At 40.9% G+C, this 25735-nt stretch overlaps 7 protein-coding genes across 37 annotated transcripts; 4 read left to right on the plus strand and 3 right to left on the minus strand.

Annotated features, from left to right (window-relative positions):
• Positions 1 to 461: 461 nt before the first annotated feature.
• Positions 462 to 8320, minus strand: LOC116931436 (solute carrier family 22 member 15). Of its 28 annotated transcripts, none has more exons than XM_045168298.1 (19): positions 8194 to 8317; positions 7584 to 8131; positions 7475 to 7522; positions 6273 to 7325; positions 6118 to 6216; positions 5921 to 6058; positions 4072 to 4278; positions 3802 to 3849; positions 3033 to 3735; positions 2662 to 2952; positions 2480 to 2581; positions 2258 to 2412; positions 2058 to 2202; positions 1791 to 1992; positions 1559 to 1710; positions 1356 to 1454; positions 1164 to 1291; positions 888 to 1078; positions 462 to 831 (listed from the first exon to the last, which is right to left on the minus strand). In XM_045168298.1, the coding sequence occupies exons 11-19, from the start codon at positions 2560 to 2562 to the stop codon at positions 622 to 624; spliced, it is 1365 nt and encodes a 454-aa protein (XP_045024233.1). In that variant the 5' UTR covers positions 2563 to 2581; positions 2662 to 2952; positions 3033 to 3735; positions 3802 to 3849; positions 4072 to 4278; positions 5921 to 6058; positions 6118 to 6216; positions 6273 to 7325; positions 7475 to 7522; positions 7584 to 8131; positions 8194 to 8317; the 3' UTR covers positions 462 to 621. The 28 variants fall into 28 exon arrangements, with proteins under 28 accessions (XP_045024233.1, XP_045024232.1, XP_045024231.1 ...); XM_045168297.1 differs by having other exon boundaries at positions 7475 to 7525; XM_045168296.1 differs by having other exon boundaries at positions 7416 to 7525.
• Positions 8321 to 8386: 66 nt separating this feature from the next.
• LOC116931434 (heat shock 70 kDa protein cognate 4) lies at positions 8387 to 11170 on the plus strand. Its single transcript, XM_032939038.2, has 8 exons — positions 8387 to 8532; positions 8762 to 9334; positions 9397 to 9719; positions 9786 to 10041; positions 10096 to 10299; positions 10365 to 10462; positions 10519 to 10627; positions 10684 to 11170. The coding sequence occupies exons 2-8, from the start codon at positions 8768 to 8770 to the stop codon at positions 11068 to 11070; spliced, it is 1944 nt and encodes a 647-aa protein (XP_032794929.2). The 5' UTR covers positions 8387 to 8532; positions 8762 to 8767; the 3' UTR covers positions 11071 to 11170.
• A 126-nt stretch (positions 11171 to 11296) lies between these two features.
• LOC116931431 lies at positions 11297 to 14646 on the plus strand. Of its 4 annotated transcripts, none has more exons than XM_032939023.2 (6): positions 11297 to 11448; positions 11526 to 11598; positions 11676 to 11865; positions 11923 to 12214; positions 12273 to 12559; positions 12617 to 14646. In XM_032939023.2, exons 3-6 carry the CDS (start codon positions 11776 to 11778, stop codon positions 14525 to 14527), a joined length of 2580 nt encoding a protein of 859 aa, XP_032794914.2. In that variant the 5' UTR covers positions 11297 to 11448; positions 11526 to 11598; positions 11676 to 11775; the 3' UTR covers positions 14528 to 14646. The 4 variants fall into 4 exon arrangements, with proteins under 4 accessions (XP_032794914.2, XP_045024215.1, XP_045024216.1 ...); XM_045168280.1 differs by having other exon boundaries at positions 11711 to 11865; XM_045168281.1 differs by lacking the exon at positions 11297 to 11448 and having other exon boundaries at positions 11455 to 11598.
• A 479-nt stretch (positions 14647 to 15125) lies between these two features.
• On the plus strand, positions 15126 to 17167 carry LOC116931394. The gene has a single exon (XM_032938986.2). The coding sequence runs from the start codon at positions 15131 to 15133 to the stop codon at positions 16973 to 16975; it is 1845 nt and encodes a 614-aa protein (XP_032794877.2). The 5' UTR covers positions 15126 to 15130; the 3' UTR covers positions 16976 to 17167.
• Positions 17168 to 17940: 773 nt separating this feature from the next.
• On the plus strand, positions 17941 to 21116 carry LOC116931401 (nose resistant to fluoxetine protein 6-like). Its single transcript, XM_045168282.1, has 11 exons — positions 17941 to 18320; positions 18409 to 18895; positions 18975 to 19266; positions 19334 to 19497; positions 19579 to 19715; positions 19778 to 19812; positions 19871 to 20064; positions 20122 to 20263; positions 20331 to 20526; positions 20590 to 20853; positions 20918 to 21116. The coding sequence occupies exons 1-11, from the start codon at positions 18023 to 18025 to the stop codon at positions 21058 to 21060; spliced, it is 2352 nt and encodes a 783-aa protein (XP_045024217.1). The 5' UTR covers positions 17941 to 18022; the 3' UTR covers positions 21061 to 21116.
• On the minus strand, positions 21106 to 21704 carry LOC116931406. Its single transcript, XM_032938999.2, has 2 exons — positions 21544 to 21704; positions 21106 to 21483 (listed from the first exon to the last, which is right to left on the minus strand). The coding sequence occupies exons 1-2, from the start codon at positions 21596 to 21598 to the stop codon at positions 21242 to 21244; spliced, it is 297 nt and encodes a 98-aa protein (XP_032794890.2). The 5' UTR covers positions 21599 to 21704; the 3' UTR covers positions 21106 to 21241.
• A 312-nt stretch (positions 21705 to 22016) lies between these two features.
• Positions 22017 to 25187, minus strand: LOC116931400. Its single transcript, XM_032938992.2, has 6 exons — positions 25029 to 25187; positions 24227 to 24361; positions 24035 to 24162; positions 23838 to 23962; positions 23642 to 23775; positions 22017 to 23575 (listed from the first exon to the last, which is right to left on the minus strand). Exons 2-6 carry the CDS (start codon positions 24296 to 24298, stop codon positions 22415 to 22417), a joined length of 1620 nt encoding a protein of 539 aa, XP_032794883.2. The 5' UTR covers positions 24299 to 24361; positions 25029 to 25187; the 3' UTR covers positions 22017 to 22414.
• Positions 25188 to 25735: the final 548 nt, after the last annotated feature.

Consider the following 25735-nt stretch of genomic DNA (forward strand, 5'->3'; position numbering starts at 1 on the left):
ACCACCAAGCCACTCTCAGCCACCGCGATGCAATCGTATAGCACCTATATCATCACGACGAACAATGCCCGTAGAAAAACTGTCGGGAAAAAAGGTTTTCAAGCCACAAATTCATCCACCAGATGTCTTCTTCAAGATATTATTTTCTAATTTTCATTTTAAAATATACGAATAGCTCAGTTTTAAATTCACTCTTTTCAATCGTTGGCATAACACACGGAATTCAAACCTTGCAAACACACCCATGTTTTTCTGATATTCACCATAGGATTCAACAGTCACTATTGAACATATTATTTCATCAAAATGATCATGGCAGGTCTGTGAAACATCCGACAATGTTCATTTCTACAATCACATTCAATTCCTGGTTTGTGAGTAGCCAATCTAATTTCACATTGAAGGAGAAATTTTATATTTCCCACAGTCTGCTATTTTATTTATCATTTCTATTAACACTGTTCCTTACCATATCTCTATTTTTTTGGTTCTATCGTCTGTGGTAGACGAAAGGTAAACTAAGTGTAGAAACGAAAATGTGAAAATGTACATATCGCCAGATATTATCAGGTATCACAAATTTCTGGTTTTTCCAAGTATAAAATTGTAAAATCAATCTTATTAGTGCCTTTCCTGATGCTCGACCTTTCGATATTTTGCTTGCAAAACATTCGCTAGGAATGCCGGTTTCATTTCGTTAGCTTCCTTTATTGTAGCTGGGAAGGAAATCATTTTGGTCTCCGGAAGTAGAAAACATAGGAGCCCAACTAATATGTTTATGGTGGCAAAAACCAAGAAAGGTATGCTGGCGTGAACATCAGTTTTCTTCCCCTATAAATTTCAAACAGACACATTACAGTTTGTTATTAGAATGTAAACAATCATACAAATGTCACCCAATCCGAGATGATGGGGGCTAATATCCCTCCTATACGGCCGCAAGTTGAGCATAAACCGACCATTGCACTTCTGCCGAAAGTGGGAAACAGCTCCGAAGTATATGAGTAGAGTGTAGCTGTGACGCAGGCAGCAAACAGCTTAGCAATCAGCGAAAACACTCTTTTGGCAGATGCCCATTCTTTTTGCGATCAAATGAAGTTAACGTTCAGTTAAACTTCCTAATGATCAAACATTCGGCAGAGGGGGTCAAAAGTTTAGTTTACCAACGGGTAGCAAACCGGCTATGAGGCAGCAAAGACCGCTGACTAGTAAACCACAGGTTAGCATAGGTCTTCGCCCAATTTTTTCCACTACAATCATGCCCAATAAGTAGGCAGGAATTTCAACTAGCCTGATAATAATTACACGAAAGAAAAGGTTAAATAAAAAAAATAATAATCATATTAATGTCACACTTTAGCACTTGCATAGAAAGTCCGTAGTTGATGTAAAAGTTTCCGACTAGGTTTCCTGCCGAATAAGTTATACCGTAGTAACCCATCACCCCAGCAATCCTATGTTATGCATAAACCGTAAAACGTCAACAATTATAGTACCAATAGCAATAAACATCCAAAACTAAGAGGAAACGTATTATAAAATTCTTTATGATGCATACCATGCCATGGAAATAATCATTAGTCGGACCATCAAAATGTTTGAGCGGAAAATATCGGCCAAGCTCTCAACTTTAGCTTTTTCTAAATATCTTGAATAATCGCTCCCAGCTCGTACTGAACTTAATTCTATCGTGGAAATATTTCCAAATGGCTACTCACAAATCAAGCAAGATTAACCATTTTCAATTAATAGTATCGATCACTACATAGCGTAAAATACAACCGACATACCGAGTTTTCAAGATTGCGTCTAGTTTCTCCGCGACGAGAAGCTAAAACGTAGTCAGGAACGTGGATTTCATTCCTACCAATTTCCCGCAACAGAAATTGTTTCACTTGAGGATAATGTTTCTTTGTTATCAGCCACCTAATCGATTCTGGTAATATCCTATACAGTACATACACATTACTTGCCTCAAGTAACAGGGTGTCTCTGTGTTTAGGAGAAATGTTAAAAAAGGGAAGCCAACTAACCAATAAAAAGCTGTAAAACCAAACATGGGAATGCTAATGAGAAGCTGAAGTACCCTCCAGTCTCGAACGAAATAAGCCACTACACCCAGACAAGCAGATCCTGCTGCATAAACAATTTGGTAAATGAATCCGCAAGTAACTCTGTACTTGTTCCCGGCGGCTTCAACTCCTTAACAAATCTTGATAACAAACATTTTTGCTGTGACTTTTTGAACTGGATTTACCCCAAACAAAGGTGATTAGGAAGTGGCCAGAAGCGCCAATTTCTGAGAAAAATCTCAATGAGCAGAATGTTATCCAATCAGGTGAAAATGCAGAAGCTGTCGTTACGATCGCAAGTGTAAATACGTTCAGCGTAAAGGTTTTCCTTCGTCCGATACTGTAAAATTTACATAAATAATGTTAATTAAAAGGTAATATTAAATTTAAATTATTACATGGCTCACCTATCACCGATGTAACCAATGCTAACTGCTCCGATCAACATTCCTAATATAAACAGGCTGCTGGCCAGTTTGTTTCCATTCATTTTCGCACGTTAACTCGAACTAGGATGTAGACAAGCAAATATTAAGGGCTACAAAATGTGTCTTTTGAAATCTGTTGAAATATTTCTTGCTTATCTTACATCACTGACTATGGTTGAACGGAATACAGAGGTATCATAAACCCAACGGCTGCACTTTTTCAGGAACGTGTCATGGATGGAATGGTTGAGATCACACTGTTTCAAATTGGTCAATCAGTAATCTGTATCTGTCAATTGGTTAATCTGTATAACGTAATGTTATACAGATGACATTGGGCTATTGCCTCTTCCCTATGCAAAGGAACCACTTGTTTCAGCCATGTGGGAGCGAAAGATGAGCCATTACTCGAAAAAAATGTAACATTTTCATCACAATCTTCCACGATACATCTAAAGAGAAACGCGAATGGAAACCAAAACATAATAAATGGTAACAGTTTTATGCTTTTAGGGTTTAACCATCTCCCTACCTATAATTGGGCGTTCCTCCTATGAAGGTGTACGACATCACGACAATTCCCGGAAAGAAGGCCGGTAAACAAAGCCATAGAAATGTTCTAAGCTGCAAGTTCCTTGTTTTGCCAAAATTTTCCAGGATGTTTTCATAGTCGACTGCATTCGTTTCTTTTCTCCTTTGTTGTTCGAGCCTTACGAGCTTGCTGGTGGGACGAATGATCCAAAGTCAACTGAGCAAGCTAATGCCATAAGTGATCAGCAAGAACAAGTAATTTAATGGATTATGCATTTGATGTCTGTTGACAGATGCTGACGATATTGTACTGTATCGAACAAATACTGCGGTCCACAATGGCTTTTACAAGTCTGCCATAAAATTAACTATCATTGACTGCGTTCTACTTCGGCTTATTTCATAATTTACGACGTCTCGATTTTCATTAGAGTTTGTAACAAATAAGTTACTGGAGCGACAATACACAGGTCTCCATGGGGATCAGTACTTATGCTCACAACATTATGGCCTTTGACAATTTTAATTTGACAAAAATAATTCAGCGGCTTGTTTTCTGGATAATCACCTCAATCCATTGAACCTAGCAAAAGATGGCCATTATTTCTTTTTCCATACAAAACCAATTATAATTAACGGATATCATTCGGAAAAGGAAATCCATCCATTTTCATGGAATCTTTACCATGTCAAGACAGAATAATCTAGAATAACCAATGAAACAGGCCAATATTTAACACACCAGTGGTTGTTCCATAGACAGATCATACCTTCAAGACAGACGATGAAGAATTTCCAGTAAAAGATTTCAATCATGCCTGGTGAATAATATTAAATGAGTTACTGAGATTTCCCGAAAAACTCTTCATCACACGATATAATTTAACTTCTTTTTGTAAGCCAAAAGATCACATTCAGACTTTTCCACCTGGAGGTGAAACTCTGAACTTTTCAAACTCTATCCAACAACCTACGCGTCTTTTCCCTAGGTAAGGAGCAGACTGCCCCCCTCTCCTCTGGCGTCGAACTTGTGAACTTACCAAACATTATTGGAATTTGAAAACTGCTTTTCCATTAGTAAGGAGCGGACCGCTCCCCGTCAGGTCATCAGCGGGTTCTGGGTGAGAACGGGCTGTCTGCTTTATAAGATAAACTGACAGACCGCTCTCATGCAGTTTCAATGATCCAATGATCCTGGCCCAACTCGTCCAGACGCCGGCTGTAGGAATAGCTGCCTCTCTCTGTTCCTACAAGAAGAGCAAGGATAAGGAACCAATGTTACGAGAGGAAGGTAGGAAAAGGTAAGAAAGAGATCAAAGAACTACGAGATGGAAGTAGGAAGAAAGTCGGTTTGGGAATGCCCATCCCCCGCTAAAAAAAGTAAGTTTGATGCGAATCCCGGTTGCAGTTCCGGCAGTTTCGAAATTACCTACTCCTGAGTAGTGATCAAGCAATGGTTAGGACTGCACCAAGGTTCGCGTAAATGGTCAGATGGGACTTTCTTCTGCTGAGAATTGGCCAAGGAAACCGAACTTGCCCAGTTTACTTCCATTTTCGTAGTTCAATTATCCCTTTGGAGCTTTTCCTCCTGAAGGTTTGTATATTTCCATCAATCAATAACTTTTGCAATCAGATTGCCTTCCTAAAATATGCTGTCCACCAGATATCTGAAGATCATAAAAGCGCTTAGACGGACAGAACTGACATGTAGGTTGACGGTCAGGATTGGCGAGTGGGTAGCCAGGTGGCGCTGGCTAGGGGGGGTCAAAGAGGAAAACGATTAGTGGGTCGATGGGCAGAGCGGGTTTACTTGGCAAATGGGTCAGCAAGGGAAAAAGGTGAGGGGGTCAATGGGAGAAAACCGAATGGTTAAATGGGCAGAGTGCGAGCGGATGGGCGGATAGACGGGCAGAGTGCGAGCGGATAGACGGGCAGAGTGCGAGCGGATGGGCGGATAGACAGCAGACCAGCGGGACATGTTGATAGGGAATGCTGACGACAGGGTGGACGTGCGGGGCTGATGACAGCGTTGATGGCAAGACCTTGCGACGGGGTTGGCGAGTAGGTCAACAGGCACGTTCCAAATAAGGATTGACGCGAGGTGATTAATAGAAGGCCAACGGACACGCGCAGCGAAAAGATCGTCGGGTAGATGCTACAAGTGGCTCAACGAGCAGACTGGCGAGCAGGGAGATGGTGAAATGGGCAGAGGTTAAGAGCGGGTTGGCGAGCATAATTTCCGAACAGGTCCACAAAGGATAATGCGAGTGGGTCGACGGCAAAAAACCACGAACGATTACAAAGGGAAGAGTTTGCGAGCGGGTTAACGGAAAGTGTTGGTTGAAACTACTACGAGTGGCTCAACAATTAGGCTGGTGAACAGGAAGATGGGCAAAATTAACGAACGGGTTGAAAGGCAGAGGCGATGCGCAGAGGTGGAGAGTGAGTTAGCCAACAGACCAACTGGGGAAAAAGGCGAGTGGGTTGAAAGGCAGAATTTGCGACAGAGCTAAAGCGCAGAGTTGGCGAGTATGTCCACAGGCAAGCTCAGCAACGGGGCTGACAGGAAGATATCAATAGGTATCACGAAGGAATGCACAGGGGAAAATGTCGAAGTGCAGAGACTACAAGTGGCTCCACGGGTATATTTTTTTTTAAATCCCACAATGATCTTATTTCTTTGTAGTTTCTCTGCAGCTAACTAAGAATAAATCTGAAGTTTCGGATGTCTTGTAGGATTTATAACGTAGCTTATGCAACAAAACAAGCTACGCGCTATTCGGTTTGCAATGAAAATTGAAATGCTAGCTTAAAACACCGTTCAAAATCTTCAATAATGAAAAGAAATCATACGAAAAATATTATATCGACGAGGAAGTATTGACTTACATTTTCCTTTCAGTTGTTCTCATTGTCATCGTCTGTTAGCTTTATACTGACAGAAACTATTAACCCAACGGGAAGAGAAAGGTGACGTTTGCGCGAATACACTTAGAAAACAAAACAGAACTTTTTATCAATTTTAGCCTGAAAAGAAAATTCAATTATATTTTAACTAAAAACATCGATCAATTATGAACAATTACCTATTTTATCGCTAATTCCATCTTCGGTCAAAGGGATTTACTGACGTTTTGTCATCTTCATGGCCGTCACAGTCCGCAACACGAATAGGTCTATAGAAACTTGGAGAAGTATTACATTAAATACAAACTGAGATTGAATAGCATGATAAGCTTACCTTTTCACTGTAATTTCCCTGTGTCCATTGTAAAATTTCCCTAGTGGGGTAATGTAGATTAGTCAAAATAAGAATTGCAAAGGTAAGACCAGTCTGCTACATAACAACTGTGTAAAAATGAAGCAATACCTTACGACTACATGTAAACATTCATTACTTACGACTACTTATGAAAACATTCAATAAATTTTCAAGTATCAGTTAGTACTCTAACTGATACTTAAAAACTTATTTAATATCCCAATACTAATTTTAATTTACTAATCACACCTGCAAAGCAAAAAGCAACCAAAACTATATCCAGCTTTGATATTTGGAACCTCTTCTTTGACAATCTGATTTGCCTGCAATACTGAAAGTACATTGCAACTGTCTACACTAATAAGCATTATATATTATCTACAAGATCAACTATAAACAAAAAAAAACAAAAGACAAAAGCATTCATTTTCTGGAAGTAAATCTCTACTTGAAAACTAATGGGCAGCAAAATCGTGCAGTACTGGACATTACATGATTTATGCATCAATTCAACATTCCCAATCTTGAGCCCAGATAACTTTCACTTTGTTTGATCTCAAGCAAAACATTTTAAGCATAGCAGTTACTTAATCCACCAGAAATTCCTGCTTTGTTTTAACCAGTTTAAGTATGGCATTTCAATTTCTTGAACAAACAGGCCTCACAATGAGCATCCCTAATTCTGGTCGTCTAAAGTAACCTGAAATATTTCTATTAATTAACAAAGCATGCTCACATACTTTACAGTGCTATTCAGAATGTCTGCAAGTGCTCCATAAAGTAATTTCGTCGAATAACTTGGAAGTCTCAGATCAGCATACAATTTCCTGAATATCGGCAAAAAGGATGATAGCTTTGTGTACAGGGAATGCAAGTTGCTACATCACATGTTTAGACAAAATGGCCACTGAAATGGACTTTCTCCTTCTCTTTACCCAACCTCTTGTCCCTCAAATGCTATTGGCTGCTGGTAGAGGTTCGGCCATCTTATTTTCAAAAAGGCGGGACGAGAAAATGGTTTCGGCAAATTTGCTGCAAACGTTTCAAAAGTAAGATCATTTTGTCGAAAGAGGTTGACAAAGTGCATGGTTCATTAATCAGCTACATACTAGAGTGACTCACTATCAGGCTGAAAGGGTTTCTAATTAGGATGGGTTCCTTTAACCTTTATGAACACTCACCGTTGAGCTAATTAATTGTGGAATATTTAGCTTTCTTCCTACTTGGAACTTCTATGTTAAGATATTTGATCAACATTTAGTAAAACATTAAGTAAATACAGTTCCTTACATGAACGAATTGACCCAAACTTCTTTCTTCAAAAGTTCGCTTCAGGTCATACATGTAACGATGGCATAGTACATAAGACTAAGACAGGTTCAAGCTTGTTGGGTCAAGGTCAAGGCATCAAGATTCTTAAAATGCTACTGAAAATCAAACAATGCAACTGAAAAAAAGCAACATAAATTACATAATAGCTATCCAACATAAAGAAAGTGGCAGTTTGCTCTTGAGGTGCATTTGATGTTGAAATCATATTCTAATTAAGATATCATAATTCCATTGCAACAGAAAATGATGGCAAACCTGATTTAAATCATTGAAAAGCCTGCAAGAATCATAAGTTTCAAACACTACTGCTTTGGCTAAAATCTGAACGACATCTCTGCAATCACTAGGTCTTCTACCTGCTTCTACCCACGCTGACACCTCTGGCACTAAAGTTCCACCAATCATACTAAGTTGCAATTGAACCAGAGTCATGGTTTCCATGCCTCATAGGGGTGAATAGGGGTGATTTTTTTCAGGAGAAAGTGATACAAAAGTTTCCTTTAAATCTGCTTAAATTTATACCTACATTTACTCAAAATTTCTGTAGCAACGACTAGTTAACACTTACTTTCACGGTTTCACCCATGCTTCCAGCATAGCCTTCTGCTTCTACCTACCAACTACCACGTCAACCTTCCTTTCTTTTCTTTTCTTTTTTTCTTTTACATTTTCACAGCGCCGCCCCTCTCTTTCGCTTAGCGCCACGTCGTTGTGCGGTGAAATTGCAAACATTCAGGTTAGGGGTTACCTGAATTATTCGTACAGTCAAGCAACAAGTATTGACAGCGAGCAGTACACTTGTAAAGAATTTCAGCTTTATCGTGAGTTCTGCGTACAGAGCAAGAATAGATTTTCTAATTGTTAATATTATCCTCCACTGTTTTATCAAGTAAATTAGGATAAAAAGGCAAGTTATATAGTATATATATTCCGTTTTATCAAGTTTAATTGAAAAATATAGATCTAAACTAGGATCTAATAACCCAAAATTGTCAGGAATGCTATTGTTTAATAATCACATGGTTGAAGTTGAAAAGTGCCTAAGTTTTACACCTTAGCTGATTATCCGTATTGCTTTATCTAAAAGAACTCTTCTTATATTGATCTAACCGTGTGAACTATTTCTATTGTTTTAGAACATAATGGCTGCAAAGACTCCTGCTGTTGGCATTGATTTGGGTACAACTTACTCGTGTGTTGGGGTATTCCAGCACGGCAAGGTGGAGATTATTGCAAATGATCAAGGAAACCGCACCACACCATCATATGTAGCGTTTTCAGACACTGAGCGTCTGATTGGTGATGCTGCAAAAAACCAAGTAGCTATGAATCCTAACAACACAGTCTTTGATGCAAAACGCCTTATCGGCCGCCGATTTGAGGACACTGTCGTCCAAGCGGACATGAAACATTGGCCATTTGAAGTTATTAGTGATGGTGGAAAACCGAAGATTCAAGTTGAATATAAAAATGAGACAAAAACATTCTTCCCAGAGGAAATATCTTCCATGGTACTGCTGAAGATGAAGGAAACTGCTGAAGCTTATTTGGGAAAGGCTGTGGCCAATGCTGTTGTTACTGTACCTGCTTATTTTAACGATTCCCAGCGTCAAGCTACCAAAGATGCTGGAACCATTGCTGGTCTTAATGTTTTACGAATCATTAATGAACCTACTGCAGCTGCTATTGCCTATGGCTTGGACAAGAAAGTATATAGTTTCACATGTTTTCCCATTACTTGTGACTTCAACTAATTCATTTTCAATATAAGGTCGGCGGGGAACGCAACGTCCTTATCTTCGATCTTGGTGGTGGAACTTTTGATGTTTCGATCTTGACAATTGAAGATGGAATTTTTGAAGTGAAATCAACTGCCGGAGATACTCATTTAGGTGGAGAGGATTTTGACAACCGTATGGTAAACCATTTTGTTCAAGAGTTCAAGCGAAAGTACAAGAAGGATATGGTCACCAACAAGCGTGCTCTACGTCGCCTACGTACTGCTTGCGAGCGTGCCAAACGTACCCTGTCATCGTCTGCCCAAGCTAGCATTGAAATCGATTCCCTTTTTGAGGGTATTGATTTTTACACAAGGTAAAAATTTTATATTTGACCTGTTTGGCGTTTGGTTTGTTCTTACTGTATCTGGCTGTTTTACAGTATTACGAGAGCTCGTTTCGAAGAATTGAATGCCGATCTTTTCCGTTCCACCATGGAACCTGTTGAAAAGGCCATCCGTGACGCAAAAATGGACAAAGCCCAAATTCAGGACATAGTTCTTGTTGGCGGCTCCACTCGTATTCCTAAAGTCCAGAAGCTGTTGCAAGATTTCTTCAATGGGAAAGAACTAAACAAATCGATTAATCCCGATGAGGCCGTTGCATATGGCGCTGCCGTTCAGGCAGCAATTTTGCAAGTAAGGTTTACTGGAACTTATCAATTCCGGTTATTCAACGTTTCTTTTTAAAAGGGAGATAAATCAGAGGCTGTTCAAGATCTGCTTCTTCTTGATGTTGCGCCTCTTTCTTTGGGTATTGAAACAGCTGGAGGTGTTATGACTGCTCTCATCAAGCGTAATACTACCATCCCGACTAAGCAGACCCAAACTTTTACCACCTACTCTGACAACCAACCTGGTGTGCTGATTCAAGTGTACGAAGGAGAACGTGCAATGGTAACTTACATTCTTGTGTATCAAATGTGATCCGTGCTTACTGATTAACTAAACTGGGGTTATAGACAAAGGATAATAACCTTTTGGGCAAATTTGAACTCACTGCGATTCCACCAGCTCCGCGTGGGGTTCCCCAAATTGAGGTCACATTCGATATTGATGCGTAAGAAACGTCACTCTGGTAGCTTTTCGACCTCTAACGTTATATTTTGTTTCTAGCAACGGTATTTTGAACGTATCTGCTGCTGATAAGTCTACTGGTCGCGAAAACAAAATTACCATCACGAACGACAAGGGACGTTTGTCGAAAGAAGAAATTGAGAGAATGGTATTGAGCATCCTTAAATTTAAATAACATGACTTTTTATGACTATTGACGCACAGGTATCCGATGCCGAGCGCTTCCGCTCTGAAGACGAAAAACAGCGTGAGCGTGTATCTGGCAAGAACTCCTTGGAATCTTACTGCTTTAATATGAAGTCCACGGTGGAGGATGAAAAGTTCAAAGACAAACTATCTGATGCTGATAAGACAACTATTCTCGACAAGTGCAACGAGGTCATCAAGTGGCTGGATGCTAACCAGCTCGCCGATAAAGAAGAGTTTGAGCACAAGCAGAAAGAAATTGAACGTGTGTGCAATCCCATTGTCACCAAGTTGTACCAGGGTGCTGGAGGTGCCCCTCCTGGTTTCCCCGATAGTGCTGGAGCTGCTCCTGGTGCTCCAGGCGCTGGTTCGGGATCTGGACCAACCATCGAGGAAGTTGACTAAATATCAGGCTTTTGCGTGAATGCTCTATTCATTTTCCATCAAGTTGAGTTTCATTTTTAAGCTAATTCATTCAACTGAATATACGATATCAATTGCCGTAGTCATTTTGCAAACTCAAGTATATCGGTTAACTAGTTTTAAAAAGAATTGTCATCCAACATACACCATAAATTCAAAGCTAATTAGAGCTGCGTGATGTAAATATGCGACCATCTCAGTAGTCAGTAAGTGAAAAGTTCTGATGCACTTGGATGATAGTCGAAAAGCTTTTCGGTGCGACAGCTGGCGCACTCTTCTGCCATGTACGAAAAGCAGCAATCTGATTAGTGCTCCATTTCTCCGCAAGTTCATAGGTCATCTTATGCTTCGTCCAAACAGGTAAACATTGACATGTGCGTAAGTAAATGTCTCATAATGATGTCTGACAAGTTATGTGTGTTACTTAATCTTGAAAGGTGTCAACTTTCTGCGTTTGCTTATATTTGAAGTTTTTACGATACTGAAATACGGCATATTTTTGCATTCAAGGTGAGCAGTAGACCCGTTATGTTTGTTTTTCGTATCGTAATTGCTTATCCTACCGTCCTTTTTGACAACTGATTAAGGTTATTTCAAATGTATGAAAATTTTCATGATTCAGGCTGTATAGTTTATTTTGGAATTGGTCTGGATTTTGAGTTTTCAACAATCATTATCTGAGGAGGAATGCATTTCAGTCTTCCATTTAACAGTAGCTGTTTGCCAGCAATTCATGTAATGGGTGTTGGTAACGTTGAATTACCTGTATCATCAAAGGTAGCTAAAAACTTTATTTTCAAACTCTTCCTATCTCATTTCATAATTTAACAATAGAATACTGAGAAGTTACTGGTTGTGGCAGAACCAACTTCTTTTGCCTCTAGTAAACATGGAAAACAAATGAAAATCAGCATAAATTGTTCTTGGCAAATTGAACGAGCTTGCATATCATTCCCAGAGACCTCAAAATGTCTTGTACAAAACATTTCCAAATGGATCAAACTGGTTCTCATAGAGCATGGGATTGATGTGCAGTGGGTTGAGGCTGATTGTTACCTCACTCGGTTAATTATTTACCATTCAGGTGGTAATTACATCCGGCATTGCTACACAAAGCAGGGAATAGGTAAAGTCACTTTGGTTAACTTAAGTATCGATTTTAGCTTAATTTTATAAATCTAAAGGTCATTTTGGTACCATCATCTTGCAACTTCCAGTGAAAAATGAGCATCTAGGCGGTAAAATGAAAATATCGCAAACGAGTGAAACCAATTCTAAGAAAACTATCACGCAGGATCTTTCCTTATGCAACGATCCATCTTTCTATGTAAACTTTTTCAGCCTCGACTGCGAACGTGTGATCGAGCCAAAAAGGAAAGGTTGGAACATCGAGTTAGTTTACAACCTGGTGTGGAAGCCTGAAAAAGCCACGTTAGCCTTACCGAATGTTCTTTCTTTTCTCGTCACACTGGTAAGCGATCCCATTCGTTGAATTGCTTCTCAATTCTAAAATTTCCATTAATTTTAGACTAAGATGACATTGGAGTTACGCGTTTGGCAAGAAAATGTGTCTGAAAATTGTCGCCCAAAGATCATGATTATTGGATTGGATAGGAAGTACAACCCTTCTCGTCATTCATTTTCTACGTTGATGGGTAGTGATCGTCAAGTGGCACTTCTTATGTGCTCAGTTCCTTTTGTGGATGTCTACTTGGCTCGACTAACAAGAAGAATAACAAGGATCGCTTTTCGCGGCCATCAAAATGCTAAATCCGGTGTGGTCCAGCAAAGTTCGGCAACAGGAAATAATGGCAACTTCGTCGAAATGAAAGAAATACAATACGTCACGCATTCTGCTAGTCACTGGGTTGGCGTTGACGATTGCGTCACCCAATTTCACAACTTGGATATCGACGAAGAAGCGCAAATGGTAAAACCTCTTTTTGAAAAAAGCACAACACCAGACAAAGTACAACGCCAAAATACCAAATCGCGAGAGCATATCCTGATCCACGACTTCTATCAGACTGTCCTCATTTTATGGCCAAGACAAGGATCTCTTTATATGGACATCCACCATCGTCCCGACTACGTTCTGGATCAGTTAGAGCGTGGAGCAATACGCAACCCTTTAAGAACCGTACGCGCAATGATAACTCATTCAGAATTTATGGAGACAAGGATCTTAAGCCTTCTCAACCTGTGCTTATCTCTGAAGGCAAAGAAGGAGGCTCTTCAACTGCTCCAGGTAATGGCCAACAAATCCATCGGTGTGCTTTCCGAATATGCTGCTGTTTTGATAAGCGATGTCGCATGCAAATTAATCGGATGGACTGATTGCGAAAACGTCGTCAATAAGCTTTTGGCCATCAAACCGTACGAGCACTTGAGCCATTTCTTGACACTCGGCCGAGCCTTACTACGCCATAATTGCATCATTGGATTCTCAAGCGTTTCGAATCAGATTTGGAATTTCTTTATGGAATGTGTCCGTTCAAATGGCATTCCCAATAGTGAAAAAGCCCTGAGTCTCTGTATAGAAATGGCCGTTTGTATGGAACAATCGTCTGCTTTGATCCAGTCAAGATCCGAACAATTTCTCTCATGCTTTATGACACTTCCCCTTCTTCAGCAATGTCACATCATCATCGACCTCAAAGAAATCTATAAGAAGAATTCTGCCGGCCAAAAATTTTACCTAAGCCTTTGCAGGTATGTGGCCGTTACCGTCACATCGTGCAGCGTTTCGATCATCGACTGCGTAGTGGACGTTCTTGGCTGTTTCCTTTTACTTGAGCCTGAACCGGTCAATATCGCAGACATCTTTCTTGAAAACATATGCCGATCGCAAAGGGATGCTTGTGAAAACAATCAATTGCTGGAGAAGCTCGTCGCCTCATTACACACGTTGAACCTGACCACTCACACGGCGGTGCAGCTTTTAGATTGCAGAATTTCCCAACTGAGTTCGCTTCGTAAACCAAAATTCAGTTGGAGCATGAAAGAGGCCAAATTTCCCGACGCTGTCAAATATCCAGCTATCGCGGAATTTTTACAATCATCAGGGAAGAGCGTGATCTTGAAACTGGATCAAATCAGTAAAATGCGCGAAGCAAAGGATTTTATCCGCGTTTCTTTTGAAGTCATGGACGATTGTGTCAGAAGAGGTTACAGTGCTGTGGCAGTGGCTACGAAGAGCGGCAGAAGTATCTATTGTGACATTGTTAAAACCCGACATTTGCACACGTTTTTGACTGAACAGTTTGAAGCCAAAATGGATGAGCTGAAAAGACTGAAACAACTACGTCCCATCGTTGGCTGCTCGAATCCTAACGCACAACAGCCTCCGGATGCCAGTCGACAGAAGACGAAGGTAGTTGCCGCACCAAGTGTAAAATCCAAGAAAGCCAAGATGGAAAAAGGCAGAAAATTAGCGTGAAAGACTTGCTCGTAATTGATCTTGAAAGTGTACAAGTTAAATTTTTTAAATCTGAACCAAGCACCAAAATTCGGAAATGTTTGTTGATTTCGTAAAATACACATAACTTTAAACGAGAATTCAGCATTAATGTTTTGGTTTAGAATATCGTGCTGGATAAAAAGACATGGACGTCTGGAACGTCCCATCGCTGGTTCGATTCCATTAGTTTCCCTCTGCTGAACGGTAATTAACAACTGGTGTCTGAAAGGGAGGGTTCCGTTAGAATCGGTACTGGACTCCTCTCATTAAAACCTGTGATGGACACTTTCATTACTGGAAAATTAAGCAAAAACCACAACAATCGGGCGTGGTTGAACCAAAACTAAAGGTAAAGGAATATGTGATTGGAGATTTAGCCTTTTTTTTCGGGGGTGGAGCAAATTAACGTGATTGACATTTGGAACGACCAAGCCTTTACCCTGCCAATAATTTCGACGAGCTTTGTTTCTCTTCGTTTTCAGATGCCGGAGCATCGATTTATGGAAGAAAAAAAAGCGTATTTAAAAGCCTGCCAACAATGCAGTATACCCTCATTCTTAAATCCGTCACAAGATAGACAAGATGGCGAAAACTATTCACTACACAAGTCTCACCTGTCTGGTACTAGCTCTTCTAGTGGATCCATCATCACCACTAGCTGACAGCCAACTGTTTGACTTAATCTTGACGTTGAAAAATCCATCCTGCCCAAGCTTTGTTATCGTTTTTGATCAACTTTCATGGGACGAAGAAATCGAAGAATTATCTAAAGAGTTGTTGCAATTCAGCCATTGGAATTCCATCATTCTACTGTCCAGTCATCAAGACGTTCTACAAACCTGCGGAAGAGACGATGGCAAAAAGGTGTTGGGATCTATCACTTGCAACAACGCAGTGGTTTTCAGTCGCCATCCTGACGAACTCACGCGAATAAACAATCAGGTAATGAATTGCTTCTACGTCAGTAAAATGATTGTCATCACTCAAATGACGTCCGACTCGGCTGACGCCTGGCTGAAAGAGAGGAAGAAAGAAATGATTATCCTCATACTTCGAGAAAGCAATAAAGGTCTGAGACAAATCCGCAATTGGATGATTAACGATCAAATCCACTACACTAAACTTGTCCGCCACACAATCGTCACCAAAGAAAAATTGGGATTTCGCGAAGGGAAGAACTTGATGGGCCGTAATCTGAGAGTGGCAACTCTGAATTTCCCACCTGTTGTCTTTATCGCTAATCAAAGTAACACGGTCACTATCTACGGCATCGAGCCATCGCTAATGGAAGTCCTTGCCAGTGATTTGAATTTTACTTTTGATTATTTCCCTGTATCTCCTTACGAAATGTGGGGCTCTGTCTCTGGAGAAGGAGAAAACCGGACGGCCACTGGCCTGTTGGGTGCGTTGATGAAAAAAGAAGCTGACGTTGCATTAGGTAATCTTTACATAGATTACACTCGTCTATCAATCATTGGATTCAGTTCATACTACAAAATATCGGAAGAATGTTTCTCGGTTCCAGCAACCCGTCCCTATCCTAAATGGACAGCTTTGTACCATCCGTTTTCAATCGAAGTTTGGCTCGCCACCTTCTTTTCCATCTTCTTCGTTATCTTGACGTTACGTCTCGTAGCGATGTGGTCGATCGAGTCATCGATAGTCGATTCATATTACCGAGATCCAGTTGTTTGTTTCATGTCCGTCATCGGCCACTTGTTCGGACTCCAACAGACGCAGGAAATTCGATCGATGGCCAACCGACTTTTTCTTGTTTGGTGGTTGTTCGGGGCCCTCATTCTCTCGACTGGCTATCGATCAGGTTTGATTTCTTTCATGACATTCCCTTTCACCCCTCCACCGATTGATACGATCCAGCAATTAGTGGCCAGCCCGCTAAAGAAAATCGTTTACGACCCGCTGATGAAGGAGATCCTCATGAACTCGGACAATTCGTTACAGAGGCAGTTGGGTCGCCAGATGATTACCAACGATAATTTGACTTACATGTTCTCGCTGATGAATTCCAGTGACTGGGCTGTGGATGCCAATCTCGATAATTTGCGATACGTAGTCGCTACTCAGTACCCGATGACCCGCTCCGGACCTCAAGTTCATCTGATGAGGGAATGCGTTTTCGCTATGAGGGCGGCCCTTGGACTGCAGAAAGAGTCTCCACTTAAACCGTATTTCGACAGAGAGATACAACGTCTTATCGAAGCAGGTCTTATCGAATACCATCGCTCGAGGTTCGCCAAAAAGGCTGTCGTTTGGAACCCTAAAGCTTCGAAACAAAAGACTGTCGCCTTTTCTCTGGATAGCCTACAAGGAGCGTTTTATTCGTTGGCATTGTGCGTCCTAGCCGCTATCCTGGCATTGATTGGAGAAGTGATGCATGCCTTGATCAAAACTCGTCTATCGAAGTGATCTGCGATGGAGCTTCTCAATGATGTGCTTGCACCTGATATTCATATATACACACATTTTCTTTCAAAGGCTGGCAAGTGCGTTGGGGAAACGACTTCATATTGCCAGATATCTGTTGTTGCACTAAAGAATATTAATCCCGGTAATGTGTGTGAATTCTAATATTACGAAAATACAAAAATACACAACGAATGAGGGAGTCTTGTCAATGTTACACTTATACACACAAGGTCCACCCTTTGAATAGCCTAGACGTTCGGCTAAATGCACTTTGATTCCGTTTTATTTTGGAATCTTTATAATTAAAGGAAAACTAATATTTTATTCGAAATCTTAATTTACGAAGTATAATAACCTTCGCTTTTCAAGGAAAGATTTAAACAAGACGTTCTTACATGGGACTCATTTCATTATTCATTTAATAGTTAATCATTCGACCTAGAGAGCAAAGATACCAATGCAGCCATGACCAGCAAAATTTGTATTGCTCTCTATCTAAATATGCCACTAATGTACAAAGCGATAAGCAAACTATGAACCGGGGGGCTTGTTTAAATACTCAGTAAAGAAACATAAGATAAAAAAGCTTTAATTCTGCCGAGTCACGTCAACCTCCGCCCCCACCCACTACCATATGTCACCGCTTCCTTGAACTTGTTGATGATGAAATTTACGATGATCGAATACCAATCTTCTAACGGAAACTCAAGGCCAACATGGTAAACAGTCAATCGTAAGTTGCGTAACACTGGAGAAAACAGCAGCTCTATTCTTTGTGTAGGGTAGCCTATCCCGATATCAACACACAAAAGATCGGTATATGTTACACAAGCTCCGAGATGACTGTTGGAACAAGAGAGATAGCAAGTGATGCACTAATTGAGTTCAGCCTCGAGTGTTTTGTCTCACTTGACCTATCCAACACCGCCCTCCAAACAAACAGCCTATAAATTGCAGCTTCGTTTCAGATGCGCTGGAACAGTTGCAGGCCAACCCGGAGGCTGCCCAGCAGCCGTGTCTTCATTAAAAGAGTTGACAGGTTGCAGGATGGATTATCTTAAAGACAAGCATTTAATCGTCACAGTCTTGTTGGCCGTTGTGATATCCTGCAACGGCCAGACGATTTTAGGTGTCCAGCATTTTGCCCGTCAGCGTTTGGAACAAGAATCATGGGCCAAAATTGCGAGACACGCAGAGGATAGACCATCAGGCGAGCTGCATCGTGAATTGAAAATCTCTTTGTTCGCGCCAAATTCAAATTATAACTACAGTTTGCAGTGCATCGAAGACGTCTTGTTCTACGTTGACAGCCTCGTGTTCAATAGGAGCGAATGGGCCCTTGAAAGTAAGCCTTTCTTCTCTATCCCCATTAAAGCATCGTCTGTTATCATGTTGTGAAAACAAAACAGTAACATAACCAATAATTATCACAGTGCTGGAGTCATCGGCCCAGCTTCCAGCTGGAGTCTTCGGTGCTGGTAATTATCATGCCGCAGGATTGTTCGACGAGTGTCTTGCTGTTCGTTCCACATCAAACCGATTTAAAGGCCAATATTGCACCGTCTTCTTCAAACCGGAACCGGTTGAACAATCCGGAATGGTGGATAATAATCCGACAACCAATCAAACGTCTACCGCATTCATTATTTTACGTCAGCTGTTTGGGACGTCGGTGCTGGACGCCGTCCGAGTGGAACCTAAAATTTCATCAGCAGATGCTTCGACATACATGCTGCCCAGCTTGGGTCTTTGCATTCCATCTTCATGCAGCGCTTCCGATCTTGCTCATTCTGTGGCACAGCTGATTGGTCGTTACGTCATCGCAAATCAGTCCATCGTCACAATTGCCGATGAAAACTATTGTTTCACAGCTGAAGAGGATTCATCCACTTCGTTTAGCGGTCCCGACATTGCCTTTATGTACGACCGTTTGAAAAATGATTGACACTCATCATCCTTTCTAAAACGCAATTTTAATTGGTTTCTCTATAAAAATAAGGGCCACATTAGGTGCTATTGGCCTCTTGGTTCTGTTGGCCACTGCACATGAAAGTTGGCGGATGTATCGTGGCATTAGATTCTCCGCATCGGATAATGCAGCCGTCAGTGTTTTGCATTGCTTTTCGGCTTTGAATAATGGCCGGAAGGTGTTATCCTTAAAGTCGGCAGGTTCTGATAACCTGTCCTCCTTGCATGGAATTCGATTCTTTTCTACCTGTTGGGTTGTTTTGGGACACACGTGGTTGAAGGGTGTCATGAGCAACGTCATCAATCCTAAAATGGTCGTAGAGGTAAACATTAAAAATTCATTTTTTTTTTCAAAATCCCGATAGGTTTGAGATGCAAATGTTTATGCAGGAAGCCATGCGTTGGGAAATGGAAACTATCATCAACGCTACCGTTTCTGTTGATTCGTTTTTCTTGATGAGTGGTTTGCTTGTTTCGTATCTCCTTCTTCGGGAACTGGATCGAACCGAAGGCAAATTCAATCTTCTGCTGTTCTACGTTCACCGATATCTCAGGTAAACGATGGATTTTTTTTGATTAACTACCTGTGTTAATGGAATTTATTAATTCAAATGGGAGAATCTTATATTTTACAGATTGACCCCAGTTTATGCTATCATTTTGGGCTTTATTGCAACGTTGATGGTCTACATTGGCACAGGTCCTAATTGGTACAACGTCATCGTAGCATCCGAGGGATGTCGGATTACCTGGTGGAGGCAATTCCTCTACAGTGAGTCATCTTCCTTTAACTTTAAAAAAAAATAAAACTAACATTTAAATTTTCAATGGCAGTCAACAACCTGTTCCCGACCGACACGAACGTCCAGGTATAACAATCATGGAGGCACCAGGTGTACACATACAATTGATTTCTTTTTAAAACAGTGCATGGGAGAGACTTGGTACATAGCGGTGGACATGCAGCTATTCATCATAGCACCGCTTTTGATTTACCCATTATGGCGATGGAAAACGACTGGTCTCATTTTAATGGCCATCGTCAGTTTGGCCACTTTGGCTGCCAACTTTGCAGTCTACGCAATTTACAGCTTTCCGCCTACCCTCATGCCAAGTCGAATGTAATTTTCGGTAGATTCAAAAATGTCGTACTTGAATAATATTTTGAAATAATCAAGGCAAGAGATGATGAAGCTTGTTATGACTTACATGGATAATTATTATTCCAAGCCGTGGACTCGCGCACCTCCTTACCTGATTGGCATTGGGACGGGATGGTTCTTACATCGCGTCAAACAATCCAAATTGCACGTATCTCCGGTACGCGTTAGACCCAAATGATTTCACATTATCATCTTAAAGTAATTTGTTTTTTTTATATTTTCAGTGGATAGTTGCGTTGTCGTGGACGCTATCGGCTGCGATTGCAGCTTCAATCATTTACGGATTGACTCCGTACGTTAACGAGACGTTAGTGCCAACTATCGACGATGTCGTTAAATTAACGTACGGACCACTTCACAGAGCTGCCTGGGCTCTGGCTCTTGCTTGGACTATCGTGGCCTGTATCCATGGTTACGGAGGTAAGAAACATGTTTTCCATTTTTAATCTTTACAAACAATTAATTTTGATTTGATCTAATTAGGATTTATCAATCGATTTCTGTCTTGGAGAGGATTTCTACCTCTGAGTCGATTGACCTACTGCGTCTACCTCATCCACTACGATTACCTGAACGTGTTTTATTCGCTGAACCGCAAAATGATTTACTACAGTTTTATCGATCAGTTGACGACCTTCTTTGGTATCACGGTGACTGTGTTTGGTCTGGCGCTTATCGTTTCCGTCTGCGTTGAGGCTCCGTTCATCAATTTGGAACGATGGATGTTTAAGTCACACGCTGATATTGGTAAATAATAAATTAAGAAGCTCTATAGTCCATAAGTTAATTTCATTTTCATGTTTCTAAACAGCCCGAGGAAAGTCGGGAGAAATTACGGGCAAAGAAAGTAGGACAGATCCTGAACTTAATGCTAATAACGGCCACGTAAACGCGACTTTCATCTCGGAAGAAAATCCAATAGATGTTGAAACTACGTCCGAAATGAAACTGTAAAATGCAAATTTCACTTGCCACATAAAACAAAAATAAAACACGCAATTTCTATTCGACCAACTAGATTGCCTATATTCAAAAGCCCAAACACAAAATAATTGTAAACAAATGCGAATGAAAAGTCTGTTAAAATTGGGGTTTCTTTTAGACGATAACACATCAATTTAGAAATTAAAACAAATCAACAGATTCGTCCTCCTCCAGCACGACGAGCGGGAGGTGACTGATCGAGTTGATACCAAACGTATTGAGTTGCGAATCCTCCGCTGCTGCTGGGCACCGTACTCAAAGCCGATCCTATGTTTCTCCAAGACTCGGGAAGTTGAATTTTCTGGCCAGAAATGGACCATCTTGATTTGATTGATCCATCCGGAAATTCAGTTTCCACGCACGTGACTTCATATCCAAACTCTACTGCACTTCCTGCGAGTGAACAGAAAAAAATGCGTTACAAGCGAAAAGACATTGAAATTTAAGTTTTACCTGTCGATACGAACGTAACAGCAAGAAACAAACAGACGATGAGCTTAGGATTCATCTTAACAGTTCGCTTTCGAATGATGAAAACGTTGTTAGAACGACCCTTTTATATGTACGCGTCTGTAAGAGGATAGGTATACCTACCTGTGGTACACAATTCTGGGGAAAACCTAAACGCGACGTGCATTTAATGAAGCTTTGTTTGAAAACCTTTTGGCCTTGATCATTCGGTACACGTGCGCACCTGGGAAATTCCCAGGTGGAAAATCCCCGCTCCCCCCACCAAAAAAAATAGCAAGGAAGCAAACATGAAAAGTTTCAAACGGGTTGCAGAATCTTTCGCAAATCGTGGCAAACCCTGGCCAAATATGTCGTGACCATATCGGTTTTCTTGAAAACTTGCCAGCGTTTGCTATTATAGCATAATATTATTGGGTCGTTTGAATGCGAATCCCGAAACACCCGCACAACGTATACACGGTGGATTTACCTGTATTTGAATCTACGACATTATCTTCCTTCGTAATACATTTGAATTAGAACAAACAAAATAGATCCATTCTTTTGCATCGGTGCCATTGATTCTGGTATATAGTAGACGCACACGAAATAAAACATTAAAATGAGGTGATGATGACGAATCCTCTTATCAAAAAGGCAGCGAGGTTTGAAAAGGAATAATCCAATCCTGTGAAATTCTGTTAGTAATTAAGACATGACACGTTAAACGTAACTAGCCAGCTATCTATATGCAATGCAAGTATATATATATTCAATTTCAGATAGATCTTAACGCATTCCGATTATTCGTTAGAGAACAATCAAGCCAGTGTTAAACTACACTTAATTTCGAGAAATTCATTTTAATAGGAATTCATTGCTGCTCTTCCACTGCACGGCTTCGCATCAGACTAATCTGCACTTGATCATTAAACTGATCCATTTTGTGGCCGTACTCTCGCATTTGTCTACGGAACATTTCCATGTTTTCTATATTGACCAGGCAATCAGCCAACTCACGCTTCATATCCTCGAGCGAATGTTCCAGCAACTGGCGGCTCTGAAACACTTCCGGAGCGGATTTGCGACCGTGGCCGTTCATTCCGGCCAGCATGGTGAAAAATTTGTAATAATTTTCTTGAGACATGTCCCAAAATCGTTCGTCGAAAGAGAAATCTTCGTCTTCCGGTTGCGTGTTATCCGCGTAGAGGACGGAACTGTTGAATTTGCTGTACGTGATTCCCGCCGATGGGAACGTCACCGGAAAATTGGCAGCAGCGCAAGCCTCGACGACGGCCGGTTGCGAATTATCGGCGAACGTGACCAACAGTCGGATGTTCTCTTTCATATCTTTACCAAATATCGAGAAAATCGAATCGATAGCGTAACGTTGAGTGGCTGTTAATCGACTGTCTCCCGAAGCGGCCACGAAACAAGCGGCGTGAATTTGATCCACCCGCGTCTTGTGTTGCGTCAGAAACTGCTGAATGTTGCGCGTGATTTGCTTATCTCTCTTGACGCCTTTCGTGTCCCCGTATCCGGGTGTGTCGATGATCGTGATCGAGAACGGAACATTCATGCCCTCTTGATGACGCAGCGTGTAGGCCGTGACGGTGTTCGTTCGCGCGTGATTGGTTATAATCGACGTGTCATCGCGCACGCATTTAAAGCGGAACGGATCTTTCCAACGAACGCCCAAAATGTAATTGATCATGCCGTCTATCAACGTGCTCTTTCCGCATCCGGTAGCGCCCATCAGAATGATCACCTTGTGATCGCGGTGATCTTCCGATGGCGAAGCAGCATCCGGACGGCCGATGTTAAACCAACGGAAATCGTCGTTGGATAAGATTTCTTTGGCCGATAACAGGTAGACATTGGGTACGCCTCTCTGATTAGCATAAGGGCTTGATTTCTGCGCTAATACCTCGGCGATTCGTTTAGGTTTTTTCTCGATAATTTCTTCTGTTTTAGGTGAAACTTCGATCGTCTGCGTGACCGTTGCGATATCGACGTAAGGTACGGTGTTTGAATCCTAATTTAAATGATAACTCGTGAGCGGATAATCGGATGAAGCATTTCAATTGCTGACGTCATTTACCTTGTTCATATTTTTGCGTTTATTGCAACACACGGCCTTGGAAGTCAAAGCGGCTAACGTTGTGACGCATACGAAAGCGAGAATGCTGACAGCCATCAACGCCCATTGAAAGACCAGCAAAATAGTTGGATGACCTATAGACGAAACAAAATTTTAGGAATTAATTTTGATAATGATTTAATTAGAAGCCATGTACATCTTCGCTTGGATTTGTGGTTGCAGAACGTAAAGTACTCCATCAATGCGGGGAAACCGGATAACACGGCGGCAACGATGGAAGCAGCAATGGAAAGAATTGATACAACCATTGTGGCTATCAACCTAAATTTCGTTTTGAAAAAAAAATTATATTTAAATGCTTTATTTTCAATGTTTTAATAGAAAATGTCTCACAGCGATCTAGTCCGTTTACGGGCGGCTGTAATGCCTAAGCTTCCGGCCAAGATGTAGAGCGCTCCGGCCCATATTCCGTGACATATTGCATCGTAAAAAACAAAGGACCTCTTAACCAAAGAAGCGCCCTATAAAATTCAGAAAAATGAATTGAAAAATTCCAAAGAGAAAAATCTTTGTAGAATATTCAACTTGAGTTACGATGGAGAAGATTCCCAGGATGATGCAAATAGCGGAGACAGTTCTGATAGCAGCCGCCTTCATTTTCGGATAATTGAATTGCCGACTGATTTTCACATCAGATGAACGTCACTAGTAAGACAGCCACTGTTGTTGAGTAAACATCTTGATTAAATTAATTGAATTTCCAATTTTTATTTAACAGGTCTATGGAACAATTCAATTATTGTCAGGCCATGGAGACATATTCTTGGAAAGCTTCGAGTTGTGCTCAAGGCTATCGAACGCTTTTGTACAAACTGGTTTTGACGACAGAAAGAAAATCCCTTTTTTGAAATCGGTTAAAGTATAAGAACAGTTTGAAAGAGATAAAAAGAGTTGTGACCTTGTTTCTGTCATCGCTATACTCCCTTTTTTGAATTCAAAACTGTTTCACTTTCACTTACGTGTCCGCGTTTCTTTCGATCTTTGACGTCCTTCTAATCGATCCCCCGCCTTTCTTTGCAATAGGAGCACTTTCAAAATTATTACTCAAATGTTTTATTTCTGCAGTTTCACGGGGAGAGTGTTGTAAAGTAGAAAACACCCAACAGATTTCCAATCATCATAAAACTAAGCAATCGTGACCCAATTTCGATAAACCTGCTCCTCCCAATACGAAAGACGCTGGGTCATCCAGCGATACCGAAACTTAAAAGTTATAGTTAACCTGTTTCCTTGGCGGCAGGTGCAAAACTCACGTTCGAATATTTAAAATCCATTAGATCAACTCTCACGCTGAACAATTCACGAACTGAGATTAGACTTGACTTACCGACAATTCTCACTGATTTGCAAAGACGTGAACTGTTTATGTGTGAACTGCGTCAACTAGTTTTACGGAACATAACTAAAGGACTTTCGATTTTCAACTGAAAAGGACTGACATGATTGGACTTGTATTTATAGGGCGGATTCAGGAAACGTTCCGGAGAATGGCACAACCCCCCCTCGCAGTTAGATCAAATGGACAACGGGCACGTGAAAGGGGAATACAGAACCCAACCTTGTCCAGCATCAATACGTATCCCAAAATTTAAAAAAAGAAAAAAGAATAAAAGAAAAATGAAAAGAAACGTGTCAAAGTGAATGTGAACGCTGGTTACCTTTTCACTGGAAAACAAAACGATAGAGAACCAAATTTTCGCCTTGGACTACAAGAGTTGAGCAATAACCTAAGGCAAAGGTCCCTGGGTTCTCACACACACATCACATTCACCTTAATTGACCATTTTTTAAAATTCATCATCCTATTAGTGTACTGGCACAACAATTTACAGCCTAAAATTAAACAAATCAGGGCCCTGCTTTACAAAGCCAGAAAATTTGCCTATCGACAGGTGTGGCACTCAGGTGTCCCTTTGTCTTCCATTGGCGTGCTGCACGGTGCACACACAAAAAAACTGAGGTAGTGAAAAACAAAACAAAAACTCTTTTATTCAAGTTACGAACGTGAATATTGCGATGATAATCATCAAATAC

Source organism: Daphnia magna, linkage group LG1, assembly GCF_020631705.1.
Source record: "Daphnia magna isolate NIES linkage group LG1, ASM2063170v1.1, whole genome shotgun sequence".
Classification (NCBI taxonomy): domain Eukaryota; kingdom Metazoa; phylum Arthropoda; class Branchiopoda; order Diplostraca; family Daphniidae; genus Daphnia; species Daphnia magna.